The following is a 19,113-nucleotide window of genomic DNA, read 5'->3' as shown; positions in this document are numbered from 1 at the left end:
AGATTCTTCAAAAATCTCTACTTATGTTCCACTGAGAAAATATCATTTTCATTTTTTTTGGATAAACAGTTCCTTTAAACATTAGTCACAAGTTGAATTAGTTGAATAAAATACATTTAATTAGGATAAACTGCACAACATTAGTAGTGCCTCAATTAATTAAAAATATTATTATTTTATTAATTATTAAATTATAAATAAAAAATATATAATATTCTTTCAATCTTTCCATAGTTGACTGACCTCACTGACTGAGTAAATGAAAAGATATTATAAATGTCACAAACATCCTCCAGGCCGCTCAGGAAAAAGTCGTTATTCTTGCTATGCGTTACAGGTACAATTGGGGAAAACAGAAAGGTGTGAGCCAATCACACCCAAGAAGTCTAGTCACTAATTGTCACTCAAAATCGGCACTTAACAGATAATGAGGGACATTAAACATCTTAATTAAGTTTACACAACTCTTGATAGAGCACAAATGGGTCTAATGCAGAGTGCAATCGAGGATAACCAGGATGAAAAGTCGACAGTGCATTTTAAGGAATAGAGTTGAGTTTCATTCATCAAAGCCAAGGCTGAGGATGGAAAAAAAAAAAAAAAAAGACATTCACCATGAGACAGCATGATTATTCTTTATTAATGTTCCATATACAAAGGGATTTGCCACAGGATTACAGATGAACACAATCTACAAGAGGACATTTGCCATGGAAATAGAGGATATGGCATATTTCATGGCATAAGGGATTTGTGGCACAGGAAACTGAGACAGCCAATTCAAGCCAAATCTGGAGCAAACACAGTATTCAAAATGCATTCCAGCTCTAAACCTTCAGCCACATGTAAAAGGTTGGGAATCTGGTCATTCTAACAAACCATGTGTGGATCCATGCATTACTTGTTGTTACTCAAACTAACTGTTACTCATCTAAGCTCATAGCACACACATTTGTGATCTTGTAAAAAAAACTTACACTTTGAACAGTACCTCAAGGATATACTGTAGTTATAGCCAATGATTAGGGAAGCTTGCTTAAAAGCCCTTTGTGCTTCTTCATTAATGTCACAGAACTACTAGACTGTATGTGTTCAGAGAAGAACAAAACTGTTCAGAAATGTGTGTCAGGACGAAAGCCAGAGAATATTCTAAAGAAAAAGTACATTTATAAACCTGAAATCACCCAAGCTTTATCATAAAAAAAAAAAAAAAACGTAGTTAACTTATAATAAAGGTCAACATACACAAAAACATAATGAACCAAGTTCCACAGTCACAAACTACTAAATTCTCATCACACGCTCATAAATAAAAATGTAGCTTCTGCTGTTACAACACGAATCCTAGGTACGCAGTAATTTAGGCCACATCTAAAACATAAGTTTAACCTCTGATTTACAGACAAACCAATGGACAGCGAATGATGCATTGGGATATTTCAAGCAATATCTTATGCATCCTCTGCTTTTTGTCCAGTAGCACAATCTGTTTGGGCAACACCCCTGTACCCGATCCATAATGCACAGGCTTCATTGTTTTGACAGGTAAGCTTATGCCAAACCGATGCATTTATTACTTAAGCGGCCAGTTTTTGTCTCTTTAACATGGCAGACTATCTTGAAGCCCAGACAATAAAATATATCGGGGATGAAACTGGTTAACTGCTGACACGTTTCCAAGAAATGCTACAACTGTCGAGATGAACCGTGACAAAGGTTGAAACGGGCGATGTAACAAGTTAAACCTTCCTCACAAATGTCTACGTATTATTTGTCAGGTTATTATTTTACCGCCTGTACTTCGTCTTCTGTATTGTCTCTGACACCAATTAACAACAAAGGAAACGGTTCAGGATAATGTCGGGAGAAAATGAATAAAATCATATACATGATATTATATCGCTTTTGTGTGAGGAAAAATAAGTTATGTAAAAACGATCGTCTCCTCACAAATTACTGATCGAAACTGGGCGTGAAACCTTTAGTTTGAGACTGAATTTGGATGTCACTAGAATCAAATAGAACGTCACGCAGACGATATATTTAAACTTGGATATATTCTATCAAGCGAACTGTTACGATGTATCAAAGTACAATGCAATGTTACAATGTATCAAAGTAGCGCGCTGTTCCTCGCAATGCTGTCACCGTAAACCAACAGGACATATCCTGTATACAGGGACAGCTTTACTAGGACACCTTTCCTGAAATAATGCCGAAAACTGCCATGAGTTGTTTGCGAGTGAACAAAAGGCCACAGGACTCGAGAAAAGGGAAAAGTGTGCTTACCCAAAGGTCCGTGCCCCAGCTCATAGCGTCCTTTTGTGAAGGGGAAAACTCCAAGAACTAACGTCTCCTCTTAAAACTCCAGGGTTGCGCGTCCTTCCCTCGCTCTGCCGTCGTGTAAACTCTCTATACTCCAGGTGAAGCTAGCAGCGACAATCTCAAGGTTCAGGGTTTTCCCGTTTCCGACACACACAATGTAGGGATGTGTCTGTCCAATACCGCCCCCTATCCGTCAGACTCTGTAAGTGGCGTGTTTGCGTAACAACACAACCTCCTGGGAACCCTTCTTTAACCAGCAAAAAAAGCATTTGTCATTTAGTTTTATTATTATTATTTTATTTTTCCCCCAACACTATACAGTTTGATGCCTTGACTAAGAAATATATTTCAAATATTTTTTGAGGAAAAAATATGAATTCATTATTTATAATTGTAATGTTAATGTTTTACATTAATATTTAATATGCAATTATTATACTATATAAGATTTAATTATCAAATATTTCATATAATAGAAGAGCTCAGATTTCCCTCTTTAAGATACAACATGACTTTTTAAAAGCCAGTATACACTGGGTGCTTTGAAGTCTTTAAATTTGGGTAGTTGAAAAATAACATGGACATGGACTTTTTTTAACATGAAGATTTAAGATTAAAACTTATATACACTCACGGAGCACTTTATTAGGAACACCTGTACACCTACTTATTCATGCAATTATTTAATCAGACAATCGTGTGGCAGCAGTGCAATGCATAAAATCATGCAGATACTGGTCAGGAGCTTCAGTTAATGTTCACATCAACCATCTGAATGGGGGAAAAAAACCATGGCATGATTGTTGGTGCCAGATGGGCTAGTTTGAGTATTTTTGTAACTGCTGATCTCCTGGGATTTTCACACACAACAGTCTCTACGGTTTACTCAGAATGCGGCCAAAAACAAAAAAACATCCAGTTCTGCAGACGGAAACGTCTTGATGAGAGAGGACAACAAGGAATGGCCAGTCTGGTTCGAGTTGACAGATAACCACTCTGTACAATTGTAGTGAGCAGAATAGCATCTCAGAATGCACAACATGTCAAACCTTGAGGCTGATGGGCTACAACAGCAGAAGACCACATAAGGCACTTTATTTGGACCATAGTGTTCCTAATAAAGTACTAAGTGAGTATACATATATAAGGGAAAGTGCATATTTTAGATGATTGTAACAGGTCACCATTTCTGTTGTTTTTCACCATTACCTTTTAGCAGTTCGCATAAATGGTCCTGGGGTGTGACATGAATTTGACAAATAAGTACAAATATCCCATGTCATCTCTTAATATGAGTCCATAAAAACTGCATTCATAAAATTATAAAAGAATTAGAAAAAAATATGTTTAAATTAGTTAAAAATGAACACACCGTTTGCTTCAGGACTAAAAACAGAAAATAAACTCCCAAAATAAACCATTATGTTTCAACAGTTTTCTTTATTCATTATTTACATCAAGTTTAACACTGAGGAAGGACTTCACAGTAATATACTATTAAAAGTGAGCTTTAAATTAGAATCACACAAAATATACTTTTTACAAAACAGAAAAAAATACTGTTAAATTGTCAACCTCTGCCTTTTCAATCCCTGTTAAATTCACATATTCAAAATTAAGAGTGTTTTATTTTCATTGCACTTGAAAGACTAGAGAGGTGGCCTTTGGTATATAAATTTCTTCAGCACTTAAAATCTGACCTTATAAAAAGACAGTCTCCAAAAGAATGCGAGTTCCAGGATTCATAAAAACATAAAACGCAGATCAATAAATAAACCAAACATAAATAAAAGTAACAAACAAATAAAAGTGTAAAAGAAAAGCACAAATTTGGGTGCTTGAAATGAAACTCAATAGAAATGAATTGTGACGGATATGTCTGTGAGACATACAGTTCAATGGCTTTGCACCTCAGAGGCCTTGTGGTGCATTAAGCCTAATTTATAGGACATGTTCCTCCTGTACTGACATATCCACAAGATCAAATCAAATATTCCTTTAATGCACAAACTTTCAAAAGATGTTTGGCAATTTACCTACATTAGGCAATGTAGATGCAAAACTGGCCATGAGACCAGATTAAGAGACAAATTAAAGGAATTGCAGTGACAACAGTGCAGCACTGGCTACAATAGCAGTAAATTCATGATATTAAGTGGATTTGGGCCAAAATTAAAATAATATATATATATATATATATATATATATATATATATATATATATATATATAAATACAGAGGCAATGAAAGAAAAAAAAAACTTTGCTGTTGTACTTAAAAGGCTTAAAAATCAAAACACTCCCTGACAATCATCTAAAATGAACATACAAATCAGACATACTTGGGTGACACTAACCCTTTCCCCCTCATTGACTGATAATGAAACATTAACTTCCATATGCAATAACAAATGGAATACACAGACCTGTATGTTTGAAAGAGCGTATTCCTGACAGAGCAAAACAAACTGATGAACTCTTTCAGTAAAACATACCAGACTTTAATCACTGTATTTTTCTTAGTAAAGGACAGATCATTGCACGTTTTCCTATTCAAGTTGGGCACCACATGGACCCTGATGTTTGAATAGGGTAGCTCAAATGATAAAGACTTGAAATTCCCAATTGCCACCTTAAAATTTATATTCAGTATTTGAGTGCAGAACATATTTACAACAGATCTTTAACATGACTTAGCAGTGCACAAAACATTAAATCTCACAAAAGGCACCATTTAATAGCGGAAAGCATTGCCCATGGCAGACAAAATGGCAAAACAAACATCAAGTTAGTGTAGGCAAGTTGTCTATTTTGCTGTTGTCTAGGGTGGCTAAACACTTTTCTGAACAAAAGACATATATATGTTTTCCTGCTGCAGTGGAACTGAAATATCCTGGACATGTATGGCAAAAACAATTGTATGGCAAAATGTCCATATAACATACCCTAGATAGTGAATTAAGGCAAGGCAAATTACATTTATGCTTTAAAAATGTGCTCCAGTGTAATTTGTACAAATCATTTTAATAACATTTATTTATGACATTGCAGGTTACCCACAAAAATCTCTTTTATGCAAATTCTAATAGAAATCTAATTTTTTTTAATGAATACAGAACCAGACAAAATGTATAACTGTTTTTTGACCTGAAGAAAATGTTTCTTTTAATAAGTGAAAAGTTTGAATGGTGTGGAGAGGTTATGGAAAACATAAAAAATAAATAAAAAATAAACATTCCTGTTTTTAACAAATTAATACATTCATAATGTAGATGCACAGATGGAGACCCTCGCACCAAATTCTGCACTTCACCACAAGGACAAACATCTCACTGCATTCCAATAACCACTGCGTCTTTTAGGAGACACAAATGAGCTTGACCTTCCACTTTTTTTATGGGTATAAAATAAAATTCAATATCTACAATATCATAAAAATGCCTGTGCTTTTAGTAGAAAATAATTTAAAATTCAAGTTTACAAATGGAGACATTATACATTTTAAACAAAATAGTTACAAATCAATGTGCTAAAGAAAATGCAGTTTGTGTTAAAAGACTTGGCAATATTGTATTTGTAGTCTTGCTGTTTCCATGTTTTACAATATCTAGTCACAAAATCTAGATTCAGCTCTTCTAAATTTGAAGAATTCCTAAAGGGTTAGTTCACTCAAAACTAAAAATTCCATTGTCATTTACCTTTATATCATTCCAAACCTGTATGACGTTCTTCTGTGGAACACAAAAGGAGTTGTTATGCAGTGGTCTCTGTCACCATTCACTTTCATTGTGTGTGTGGCGGCGGGGGGGGGGGGGGGGGGGGGAGGGTGCAATAAAAGTGATTGGTGACTGAGGCTGTCAATCTCTAACATTCTGCCAAACTTTTTATGCATTCCACTAAAAGAAAGTCACATGCGATGTAAAAAAATGTCCATCATTTTAATGGTAAAAGACTGTAAAAATGCTACAGTAAAAATACGTAAATTGGTTAACAAGTAGTTACCTTAAAATATATGTAATGTTTTAATATATATTTAAAAAGACATGTAGTTTTAAAGTAAAATGTTGTAAAAAAAAATAAAATAAATTATGTAAAATGTATGATTTTCCCATATAAAGGTAAAAATTTATATTATGTTTAACAAGAGAGTACATGTACTTTTTACGGTAAATTATTGTTAAAATTTACGGTAAAAAACAATAATCGGGCATTCCCAGAATCCCTGCATGACCCATTACATTTAATTATATTTTATGGGAATAGTTATGTTTCTTCTTATTTTTAATATCAGTTATGTACTTTGGTGCGTTCTGTGTTATATTTGATTACTTTATTTAATGTTTATTGCATAATTTTAATTTCACATGTGTTACCCTGTTGGTGTTAAGTGTTTGTGAGTGACACTGAGCACTGTCTTTACATGTTTATTGGTCATTTCTCCTGGAAGGGCCACTATTGATGAACCTCATGCCAACATGTGCCCTTCTGTAATTACTACGGTGATTAACAATACATTATAAAGTGAAAAGCAGACTTTTACAGTTTCAGAAGGTTTATATATTAAGTTTATCATTTAATAATATAAACGATGGAACTGCACCGTAAAATATACTGGCATCAAATTACATCCCGTAAACCCTGAAACGTGGTTACCAAAAAAACAAGTTTTAAACTGTAATATTTACAGGTTGTTCTGTAAAGTCGTTTACATTTTTACCATATTTATTTCCATAATTATTCTATATTTTTGGTTTGTTTGATTGTAAAAACAACGGGACATTTCTTTACAGTGTGGGTTTGAAACCATATGATGACAATTTTCTTTTTTGGGTGAACAATTCCTTTAAACTTATGATACACAAAGGCTTGAGAATTCTGAAGTGTACAACAAGCTGAGTGCAGATTTGTGCCATCCGTTTGTTTGGGGCATTATATAAAGGCTACAGATATATAAGGTCAAATCCATGTGGTGACTGACCCAACATCAACTCAACAATCCCACAGCAAACAACTACTAACGACAATTAATGCAAAGACTAATTACAGAAAGAACTACAAAACCATCAATGGTCATAAATGGTGTTGATAAAGGTGGTCAAATTAAAATGACAGTATGGGATGTGGTAGCACTTATAGTGTGTAAAATGAAACCAAACAATTGTGCACAGAGCTGTGTTTGCGCTCCACATTCGCTGATACTGTACGCTCTGAACAGGCAATATGGTTTAACCTAAAGTAAATTCAATCCATGTCTTAAATGGTGGGCATTTGAATTTTTGCATTGACACTAACCAAATATCCAGTTATTGTAGATCAGATGCAAAAATAGCATCATGAACAGTGGATGGCAATCTTTAAATGTTTTCTCTGAAAACTTGAACAGCTAGTCTGTAGTCAGTTAAACCTATGCTCACCTTAACCTGTGCAGTCTATTTGTGGAAATTAGTTTTGTCATGCCAAGATAAAAACTGTAAAAATTACAAAGTAAATTGGCCAAAATAGAAACCGTGTATTGGTAATGTCAAAAAGCTTATATACAAAAGTACAGAACTCTGTTCCCAACTGGCAATTTCAAGAAGAAAGTCACCTGTAAACAATAAAAAGAGAGGGTGTGTATTTGTAGTAATTTTCTGAGGTAATTCTGAAAGAATATTCTGTCCCCCAACAATTCAATAAAACTAGATTGATTTGGCGGAAGTAAAGTCTCAAGTGGTGGAGTTGTTTGAGGGTGTAATTACAGGCTGACCCAGTGGCTACCTTTGCACCACATCACTGATCTCTTTAATGCAGGTGTGCAAGTTATCAAGGGCAGGGCTGGTCCCAGGTCCCCCTAGTCCCCCTCCACCACCTATAGAGGATGCACGAAGCTCCTGTAGACTCAACTCAAGTTTCCCCACTGCCTCGCGAAAAGCAAACTTATTACGTGTCTGTGGGATGCAATCAACATATCCAGAGCAATAGTCCAAAAGCTGATGTCCCACATCCAAGACCTGGCTGCTGAATGAGAGCTCAGTGCTGCCTTGAAGGGCACTACTCAAACATTCAGCACATTTCAAAAGAGCTTCCTTGCTAATCTTCTCCAGGGGAATCCGTTCTGCCTGCTGTCGAGTCCGTCTAAAGTTAGGTTTTGTGGAACTGGGGCCAGGTCCAGTGGAAGCACCGTTGGCCATCTTAGTCTGGGTGGTGGTGTTACTAGTGGGGACTATGGGGGCTGGAGGCACTTGTGGTGGTGGTATTGATGGACGCACCCCTCTTGTTTCTCTCCCTGATTTTTTGACCCCATCTCCATTGACCTCTACATTGCCACTGACTGCTTCGTCAGCTGCATCGGCACTGTAGGCGTGTTGGAGGGAGCGGAGCATGGGTGGGGGAGGGGGTGCACATTTGGGCTTCACAAGTCGCGGCCGGTCACGATCGCTGTCAGACAGTAGTTTGAATCGGTTGCCCTGAGAGTCCACGCCGACTAGGTGTGCATCGGCTGAGCTGTGCTTTAGGGTAGGGGAGATCAGCACTGGAACTTTGTGATTGTGCAGATTGACCGAGCCAAGAGTGGAGGTTTTTGATGGAGACGACCAGCCTTGCCTGTCTTCGTGCCCGTCTTTTACCCGTGGGTTGGAGTCTGAATCAGCCTCTCCCCCAACCCCTGGAGCCCTCACTCCAGTTCCCCCACTTGCCACCCCTCGTGGCAAGAGCTTGGCTTTGGGACGATCCCGTATCTGAGCTGTACCTTCATCAAACTTCCTCAGGATTGCATCCGAAGGTTGTGCTGCCCCATTCTCGGGCTGTGAAGTGGTGGAAGCTGTACGCTCTAGTGGGGGTTTGCTACGGTTTCTTGGTAACGTCAGCGCCATTCGCTCCAAGTCTGGCAACCCAGCAGACATAGAGGAAGTTGAATTGGAACGTGGAAAAGGCTTGGTTCCACCCCCTTCATCTATCCCAGAAGGCTTACCCGTCCGCAATCCCAGGGTTTTTTTGATAAGGCGAGGAGTGAAGAAGCCTGCTAGGCTTCCCCAGCTACTGCTTCCTCCTACCTGACTTGAGGTTCCTCCAGAGTTTGAGGGCTTTTGCCCAAATGTGGCCCCACAGCAGCGGGACTGCACATGGTTGCCTTCTCCATGAGATGGAGAGAAACTCAACCCATCAGTCTGGGGCAAAGGAGGAGGAGGGCCCCCAAACCCTGCTGTGGGCTCATACTTTTTATGAGGCTGGGTCTCCATCTCTCTGAAAGAACTGCTCCTCTTGGGAGGCATAGGGAGATTTTGTTGCTGTTGAGGTGAAGAAGTGGAAGAAGAGGATTTTTTCTTTATGAAAGAACTGAAGAAGCCAGTCTTACGGTCACGGTTGAAGGTGGTGTCCAGGGAGTCCTCGAGGAGGCTAGAGGGAGATTTATCCCTCTGTTTGCGTGGTAAGGCAGGAGAGCTGCTGGAGCGCCCATCACCAGAAAAAAGTGAGGCTGCAAAACCTGAACACAATAGGACAAAAAAGGCAGTTGTAGTCTTTCAAACTAACCTGTTAAACCAAAGAAAAAAAAAAACCTCTCTTATTTATAAAGCTGCTGCCCCAATCTAACACCTAGCTTAAATCATTATTCAGTGTGTAGATCTTATCTGACTAAGCAACAAGGTGTTTAAATTAAAATTTGTGCCAGGTTGTGATGATTTGGCTATAAAAAAAATAATAATTTAATTCATTTCATTGCTACTAAGAGGTATTGCCAATAGTGGTGTTTTAAGCAAATGTCTCAAAGATAAAAGAGTAAGAGTGAACTGCAGGATCAAGGTGATGCATGGTGTACATTGAGGCAGTGGAGTGGTATTAGGGATCACTACAACATGCAGCATTAGGTTACCTGCAAGTGACCCATCTCTTTGCAATTCTGTTGCTGATCCTCATTGTAATTTTACATTAACTAGCCCAGTATATTCTTTCTTGCAAGAAATTGTATAACACGTCTCTGTGAGCTATTGTTTGCTCTTATAATTCAAAGATGAGATGACACCTTTGTTTTAACCCTGATGTGCCAGTGTTCCAAAATACTTCCTAACCAAATGTGTTGGTTTAAATTAAATTCTCCCATCAATAAGTATTGCTGTATTTACCCTTTTCACTAGGACAAGAAGCTTTTTACATATTTAGAAATTACTAAAGATGAATTGTGAAACTGAATTGTGTTAGAATAAAAAGATTGATATAAAAAAATGTTTTATATGAAACATGGTGTCATGTAGACACATGAAATATCAACTTTGCATTCTTGTGGAACAGTGGATGGCAATATTCATGTTAAATGAAAACAATGGATTATAGATGTGGCAGTTAGCCTGTAGTTAGTCAAACTTGGGCCTTGGCATGTCTAACCACTGTATTTTTATGAAAACTGTACACTATTTAAGTAAATTAGCTGAAAATGCTCCATGCTTAAAATGTTAAGACAAAACATGACAAAAGTATGCAGCTCAAACAAAATATAAATTTTATGCACACACACACACACGTGTGTGTGTGTGTGTGTGTGTGTGTGTGTGTGTATATATATATATATATATAAAATGTATGTATATGTGTGTGCGTGCATATATACAGTTGTGCGCAAAAGTTTGCATACCCTGGCAGAAATTGTGAAATTTTGGCATTGATTTTGAAAATACGACTGATCATATGAAGCCATTTATTATCACATAGATGTTTGGCTCCTTTTTAAATCATAATGGTAACAGAAATCACCCAAATGGCCCTGATCAAAAGTTTACATACCCTTGAATGTTTGGCCTTGTTACAGACACACAAGGTGACACACACACAGGTTTAAATGACAATTAAAGGTTAATTTCCCACACCTGTGGCTTTTTAAATTGCAATTAGTGTCCGTGTATAAATAGTCAATGAGTTTGTTAGCTCTCACATGGATGCACTGAGCAGGCTAGATATTGAGCCATGAGGAGCAGAAAAGAAATGTCAAAAGACCTGCGTAACAAGGTAATGGAACTTTATAAAGATGGAAAAGGATATAAAAAGATATCCAAAGCCTTGAAAATGCCAGTCAGTACTGTTCAATCACTTAAGAAGTGGAAAATTCGGGATCACTTGATTCCAAGCCAAGGTCAGGTAGACCAACAAAGAGTTCAGCCACAACTGCCATAAGAATTGTTCGGGATACAAAGAAAAACCCACAGGTAACCTCAGGAGAAATACAGGCTGCTCTGGAAAAAGACAGTGCGGTTGTTTCAAGGAGCACAATACTTGCTGACCCCTCTCCAAACATAGCGCTTATGGTTGTGACCATAAAGCTCTATTTGGTCTCATCACTCCAAATTACAGTGTGCCATAAGCTGTGCGGCGTGTCAAGGTGTTGTCGGGCATATTGTAACTGGGCTTTTTTGTGGCCCGAATTTTCCACTTCTTAAGTGATTGAACAGTACTGACTGGCATTTTCAAGGCTTTGGATATCTTTTTATATCCTTTTCCATCTTTATAAAGTTCCATTACCTTGTCTTTTGACAGTTCTTTTCTGCTCCTCATGGCTCAATATCTAGCCTGCTCAGTGCATCTACATGAGAGCTAACAAACTCATCGGCTATTTATACACAGACACTAATTGCAATTTAAAAAGCCACAGGTGTGGGAAATTAACCTTTATTTGTCATTTAAACCTGTGTGTGTGTCACCTTGTGTGTCTGTAACAAGGCCAAACATTCAAGGGTATGTAAACTTTTGATCAGGGCCATTTGGGTGATTTCTGTTATCATTATGATTAAAAAAGGAGCCAAACATCTATGTGATAATAAATGGCTTCATATGATCAGTCGTAATTTCACAATTTTTGCCAGGGTATGCAAACTACACTAATATATATACATATATACATACACACACACACTGTATAAATCACACCTTACATTTTATTTAAAAATAAACTTAAATTAACTTTAATTTAAACAAATTGAGATAAATAGGTCAAACAATATTGCACAATACATCAAAAATGCTTCAATTGTGAGTAAGGTTAAAATGGCTTTTAATAATACAGATACACATGCTGTTGGTGAAGTGCTTGTGTGCATACTTGGGGTTTAGTGGCATGCAACAACTGGGGACAAACAGCAGGCAACGGAATGTATTTATAGCAAGATAATCAAAACATGAGTCTGCTGATTGCAATACATTTTGAAATGTTAAATGCATGTGAATAAATGTATGTAGAGTTATATATAACACATAGCTTTATTATTCTGCCTGTAGTTAAAATGTATTTATGTATATATGTAGTGTTATATAGTGTGTAACTCTGTTAATCGAAAAGGAACACCACTCCCATTCTCTTGAGCTTCTTTTTGAGCCGACTGAGCCGGAGCTGGGCCTGTATACCTGCAGGGCCGTGGAGTCCTGCCTCTTCCATATTCTCTTTGTTCTCAGAGTGTTTCTTCTGCGCACGAGATTTTGAAGGCAAGAGTGGCATATCATGACCGAAGGTGTGCGCATGTCCACCAGACGCGGTTTTACACAACTCTTCTGCCACCTCTGGAGAAGAGGAGGCATGGCAAAGGTTAATATTATTGTGAGGTCATAAGAGTTTGTTTTTTTAATGTATGAATTCAACATCCAGCCAACCAACACCGTAATACTGGTAAATATGCTTTGATAGGGAACATGCATTACTGTAACTTTATTGCCTAGCATTCAGCAAATTCACAACTTTATTAAAACCTACTTTTAATGGTAAATTACCATCAATGTACTTTCATTGGCTTTTAACTTACAAACTGAGTTTGCTGGGTTTCATTCTCATTTATTGTATACTCTCTTTTGCTACACAGAAGAAAAAAAATTCATACGAGTTTGAAACGGCATAAGGGTGAGTAAATGATGATAGAATTAACATTTTTGGGTGAACAATTCCTTTAAAGGCTTAAGAAGATCATTTAATAAATTATAAGATCTTCATTAAGGATAAAAAATAAATAAATAAATAAAAAAGGTTTCTAGGGTCAAAGGTTGTGACTAACACTAACAGAAACTAGCACATCTTATATTATCTATCTAATGGACAATGTACCTTCTGAGATGCTTGAGTCATGGAACATGGTCTCAAAGGCTTGGTGAATCTCAGCAAATGAAGGTCTGTCCAGTGGACTCCATTGCCAGCCTGCCGATAGACAATATATGCTTCATCTTCCAACAAAGGGCAAAAAGATAAGTTAAATATACTCAATGCTAAAGAGTGCACAAGGAATCTTCCAAGTGGAATCCTCTGTTGGTACTCACAGGCTCTCATGAGCTCATAGACTTTAGGTGGACAGCCCTCAGGCTGCTCCATGCGGTAGCCCTTCTCCAGCAGGTCGTACACTTGAGAGAGGTCAATCCCTGGGTATGGAGACATGCCGTATGTCGCAATCTCCCAAAGTAACACTCCAAATGCTGGGAAATTTTAAAGAATAACAATGTGTCAATACAATCTTTACCTATTGAAGAACATGATGAAATGCAAAACTTTGAGAAGTTCCAACACACAACCCTCTTGACAACATCACATTAGAGACTGACCCCAAACATCTGATTTGATGGAGAAGGTGTTGTAGGCCAGACTTTCTGGTGCCGTCCATTTGATGGGGAATTTAGCTCCTGCATGAGCAGTGTAGGTGTCTCCGGTCATCAGACGGCTCAGTCCGAAGTCAGCCACCTTCACTACGTGATTCTCCGCAACCAGGCAGTTACGAGCAGCCAAGTCCCTGAAAGGGACAGTAAAATATTTATGTCAGGTTTTGAAAGTACTAAACTGTTTTCTTTCTTTTCTATCATACATTAAAATGCTTTGACAACTGGTTTTTCTTGAAGCATGAAAAGAGGTAGGAGCTTCATTCTGAACACTATTTTTCGGTGAAGTGTGTATTTTTTTCCCTGTGGTAAAATACTTTCTCTTATTCAAGCTTAATATGTAGAGAAAATTATAAGTAACATTCGAAGGTTGATTACCCCAAAAAGTGCTCCGTTAGTTTCAGCATCCTGACCCAGGGATTGCTTTAACCAAATTTTTGAAACATTGATGGGATAACTCCAAATTCTGTCCGTCATTTTGACAGATAAAAATAAATAAAACAAACCATTTTAACCTAGTGCATGAGTTTTAGCTTCACTCTATCTCTTACACACTCTGTGTGTGTGTGTGTCCTGTTTATTGCCTGGTATTAAAGATGCATTTCGGGCGATCCAATCAAGTGGACCTGGTAATATGCATTTCTCCGATTTCCTGATGACATACAGTACATTAATCATTAGGTCCGTGTGTTAAAAAAATTATAAGGACAAAAAAAAAAAAAAAAAAGGTGCCGTATCTGCCAATTATACTTGCATTTAATCTAAGCACAAACATTACGTTTAGAGTAGAATTCCTACTTATTTTAATGGAGTACCTGTAACGGCGCTTCTCATCTGTGTCACTTTATGTTGATATCAGGCATACTGAAAAAGTTCAGTGAATTTGTGCATGCTTGTATGCACATTTTCAAATTTTCCTTTTAAAGCCGCATATAACCTGCAAAGTTTAAAAATCTTGTTTGAGCGCAGCGTTTGATTGACAGGTAGAACGCCACAAACAATAAGGGAGTCAAACATCTATTATACAGATACACTGTCATGTGTATATCATTATAATGGATTTTACAGCCCCTGAATGTAGCCCTAGTACTTTAAATGAAAACAAGTTTGACGGATGATGGAAATTTTGCAACTCAGTCCATAAGTGATAGATAAAGATTTTTTTCTAGTGCAACCTCTGTCCTGAACAGCCTGACATAGCAACAATGGCTTAACCAATGGCTTGACTTTAGGGCGTAACTATCTGTTTGCTGATCAATGGAAGACGGGAGAGTTCAGAAAGCTTTTTCTGAAAGTCATTTTTGCTGCAATTATATTTGGTGATGCTGGTGGCGCAGAAATTAAAATAATGGAATGAACAAGAAATGGGTAATTTCAAAAATATTAAAATAGTCCAACCATCTTCAGACTCTGTATGTTCTCACCTGTGAATGAAGTTCTTCTTCTCTAGATACTCCATGGCGGATGAGATCTGAGTGGCCATGTAGAGCAGCACCACAGCATTCACCTGCTCCCTATCACACTCACGCAGGTAGTCCAGCAGGTTACCGTGTGGCATGTACTCAGTCACTATGTAGAATGGAGGCTCCAACGTACAAACACCTAGAAGGATGCATCAGAACCGACCAATCAGAAACGGATCCAAGAGTGTAATTTTGTAAAAATCAATAACTTAAGTTTCAATTCTTTATGCATACTAAACCCTTTCTATGGTGGGGTTTAGTGGTGTTATGAGATTAGTGTATACTCACCAAGTAACTGTACTAGATTGGGATGTTTCACCTCCTTCATGACTGCAGCCTCCTTCAGAAACTCCTCGACCTCCATAGTGTCTTCCTTTAAAACAAAGTATTAAAATACAATAAATATGCATAGAATAACAGACAATACAACTACTTTAAATAAGAAATCTGTTAATGAAGTACAATTAATGGCCACTTAGTGGCACAAAGCACCACATCAGTTCACTATATAGCACCATCATGTAAAAGATATAATCACAACAGCAGTAATAAACTAAAAATGACATTGAAAGCATAGAGAAAATGTTAAAATACGCAAATACAAATGTAAAGTATGGACCTTTAGTGTTTTGACAGCAACGGTGAGGTTGTACTTCTTCCAAACTCCGACGTACACCTCTCCATACTGGCCTCCTCCAAGCTTGTGCTTCATGGTGATGTCGGTGCGTTCCATCTCCCACTTGTCGTGGATGGGTGAGACGCCGTAGACTGTGGGCTTGTTGCATTTTGGGGCGGGGTAATGTAGTGTGGTTACGAGACCATCTGCCACTGTAGAATGATGATGAACCAGCTCAGCTAACGTGCTAAAACGACTCTCGGCCGTTACATAGACCTGAGATAGAAGAGGGAAAGAGTTTTCGTAAACAATAAAAATAAAGGACAAACACTAGATCACGCCAAACCCCAGCAAGAAGCGAACAAACAATTAAAGAGCCCTACCCTTCCGTCAGAGGCGGTATTGATCCGGTAGTGATAGACCCGTCCCTCATAGCGCAATGAAATGGAGAGCTGGCCAGGGCTGCTCTCACTCTCCCTAACCAAAAAGCTGCCATTGATCAGGCTACTGAGCAGGTACTCTGCGGCGCTGCGAGACACAGGCCCATGATACCAGCTGTGCTTTTCTAAACTGTTCACAGGGGTGATGTAGTTACTGGGTACCCAACCCTGACCGTTCTTTGAACGCACTTCACTCCACTCTCCATTCTGGTTGTAGCCCAGCACTCGCAGCTTTTCTCCTGTGATACAAAGGGTAAGAAACATGAACTGACTATTTTCAACTGGATTCTTACAGTATTTTACTTACTGCATTAAACATTTTTAATCTATTTGAAAAACTTCATTTTTAAGCCATTTCAGAACATGTACATTAATACTGAGAATATGTTAGACATCGGTAAAAGTCTGAACAATATTATGATATATTTTCTTCTATATTGCCCAGGTCTTATACCTACAGATATACAGCGATCAACTGATATGCAAAGTAACTATTAAGTATTTTTTAGTGGGGTTTTTTTAAGTACTAGTGTTGTGAGAAATATTTTAATAATGCTTTAGCGATGTTATTCATACTAATACATTTCCCTTAAATGGGATGAAACTGAATGGAAAGGAAATGCAATTGAAAGAGAGATTGGAAAACATAACATCAGCCACAGCAGGTGAATCGTTTTATTTAACTTCAATATCATCCTTTCGATATTCTCATTAACCCTCCAAAGCCTTTCTTTTTCTTCCCAAGCATCCTCTATCACTTTTCATGCCAGTCATCTATCATTCCTCAGTTTTAATCCATCCCTTCATTCTTCTCTCCCTTTCTATTGGTATAGTCCTAGCATTGCTCCAGTAGAGGGCACTCTCCTGCTGTAAAGGAAAGAGCTCGAGCATGCTAGGTTTCAGACATAAAGTGCTTATTGCAAATCCTAAATCGACACTGGCGTGGTAGCAAGGCCCTCATGACAAGACAAGAAGAGACTGGCGCGTCAGTGCCAACCAGACGACATTATGTTACCAGCCATTAGCGGAGACTACAGAGAGAAAGAGCTGCTTACCGCTAATTCCCTTGTCTCTAAACTCTCTTCTCTCTGGCTAGTCTGCATTTACCCACCTGCTTTTCACCCAGCCGACTGGACTACACCTCAAAACAAACATTAGCTATAGTGGTAGCCACTGAGCATAGAGCATCCGAGCATAGAACTGTCTGACTTGTGAGTCAGTGTCTTAACTCTATTACAGCATGCTGGAAAGAGTTGTGGGCGTTGGTGCAACAAAACACAACAGTTAGTGCTCACTTTTTAAGCGGACTTGTTTCCAAAATTATTTTACCCCTTCATTTTCTCCATAGGGATTTCAAAAAAAATTTCGGTAGAGTTCTAAGCCTTGAACCAAACCAACCAGCTTCAAGATTAATTAATACAACATTTGATTTGAAGCAAAATAAGTATTTGAAAATGATCAAATCATAAATGATCAAATCATAAATGATGGAACGTTATAAAACTATGGACTATAAGTTAGTATAAAATACCATATATTTGAAGTTTATTTTAACATTCAAATACATACAAATGTTTGAGTTTGTCGATTATGTCATTTGAAATACTTTGGCGCATTTCCAATTTCCATAGTTACAGCAAATTCTGTAATTGGTGGATCTTTCTTTAGGATTATGGGTAGTGCAGTTCTTTACCTGGAATTTGGAACTGGAACATGATAAAAAAAAAAAAAACTACTACTACTAATAATAATAATACTAATAATATATATAAAACTTTTTTCTACAGAGGCATGCACCATCTTTTAACAACCTCAGAGCTTATGGCAGATCGGTCTTCAAAGGTTTATATATGTAATGTTATTCTTAAAAATCTGTTTCTCCAAGAATAAAATGAATAAGATTTTTACTTTAGGAACCTCTATTAACATAGATTAGGTTGGGTAAGGTGCCTAGACTCTGTGATCATTCTTCCATGGTCAGATAAAAAACAAAAACAAGACTGTATCCGCTTTCATTTTTAGCCCAGTCCATTGCGAGACACTGCTTTGATCCCACTCACTATGGGAGTAGGATAGAGAAACACCGGATAGAGAAACAACAAGATTTGAAAATAAGACAAAAAAAAAAAAGTGGAAGGAAAGCAATGAGGGGGAAGAGGAAGAAGAATGGCATGATGTCTATGTTATGAAGAGGAAGTCATCAGTAACAGTAGTGAAAACACACTCAAATGTCATACCATGTGCACCAGTCATCTGTATGTAGAGGTGGAAATCAAACAAACCCGGAACATAGAACGAAACCACATCCCAGTTGTTACACAACCACTCGCTGAAAATGTCCCCTTTCGATGATTATACCTTTCGTAATGCTCAGCGTGTTGTCGCCACTGGCAACAAAGTCGTAAAGTGCAACAAAGAGGTTTGGGTCACTCTCCGCTGCACCCAGCAGATTCTCCTTTGAGCTCCAGCGCACCGCTTCCGTCAGTGCAGACGAGTCCAGTCCGAATGGCCTGTGCAGGGCCTCTGTCAGAGAGATAGAGAGATAAAGTTGAGTGACAGAAAAAATAAATGACTGAAGATGGGGGATACAGCATGTCAAATGATGCAGGGCCTCTGGGATGGGCAAACTGAAAAAAACTCAAAAGTGGGGAGGGGTTAAAGAAAAAAAAAAAGGAATT

The 19,113-nt window shown here is 37.8% G+C and overlaps 2 protein-coding genes across 6 annotated transcripts in view; both read right to left on the bottom strand.

The window, feature by feature from the left end:
• The window catches only part of fnbp1l (formin binding protein 1-like), an 81,878-nt gene extending 79,422 nt beyond the window's left edge, over positions 1-2,456 (bottom strand). For all 4 annotated transcript variants that reach the window (XM_051652778.1, XM_051652775.1, XM_051652777.1 and 1 more), the window contains exon 1: positions 2,290-2,456. In XM_051652778.1, coding sequence (XP_051508738.1) covers positions 2,290-2,313 — 24 coding nt within the window. In that variant the 5' untranslated portion in view covers positions 2,314-2,456. The remainder of the gene's footprint in view (positions 1-2,289) is intronic.
• A 3,673-nt stretch (positions 2,457-6,129) lies between these two features.
• abl2 (c-abl oncogene 2, non-receptor tyrosine kinase) overlaps positions 6,130-19,113 on the bottom strand; it is a 46,907-nt gene continuing 33,923 nt past the window's right edge. For both annotated transcript variants that reach the window (XM_051653412.1, XM_051653413.1), the window contains exons 2-11: positions 18,794-18,958; positions 16,379-16,674; positions 15,999-16,271; positions 15,668-15,752; positions 15,341-15,518; positions 13,866-14,050; positions 13,587-13,739; positions 13,378-13,467; positions 12,690-12,842; positions 6,130-9,786 (exon numbers count right to left, since the gene is read on the bottom strand). In XM_051653412.1, the coding sequence (XP_051509372.1) occupies positions 8,078-9,786; positions 12,690-12,842; positions 13,378-13,467; positions 13,587-13,739; positions 13,866-14,050; positions 15,341-15,518; positions 15,668-15,752; positions 15,999-16,271; positions 16,379-16,674; positions 18,794-18,958 (3,287 nt within the window). In that variant the 3' untranslated portion in view covers positions 6,130-8,077. The remainder of the gene's footprint in view (positions 9,787-12,689; positions 12,843-13,377; positions 13,468-13,586; positions 13,740-13,865; positions 14,051-15,340; positions 15,519-15,667; positions 15,753-15,998; positions 16,272-16,378; positions 16,675-18,793; positions 18,959-19,113) is intronic.

Source organism: Myxocyprinus asiaticus, chromosome 24 (assembly GCF_019703515.2).
Source record: "Myxocyprinus asiaticus isolate MX2 ecotype Aquarium Trade chromosome 24, UBuf_Myxa_2, whole genome shotgun sequence".
NCBI lineage: Eukaryota > Metazoa > Chordata > Actinopteri > Cypriniformes > Catostomidae > Myxocyprinus > Myxocyprinus asiaticus.
This window is presented reverse-complemented; position numbering and strand designations above follow the sequence as displayed.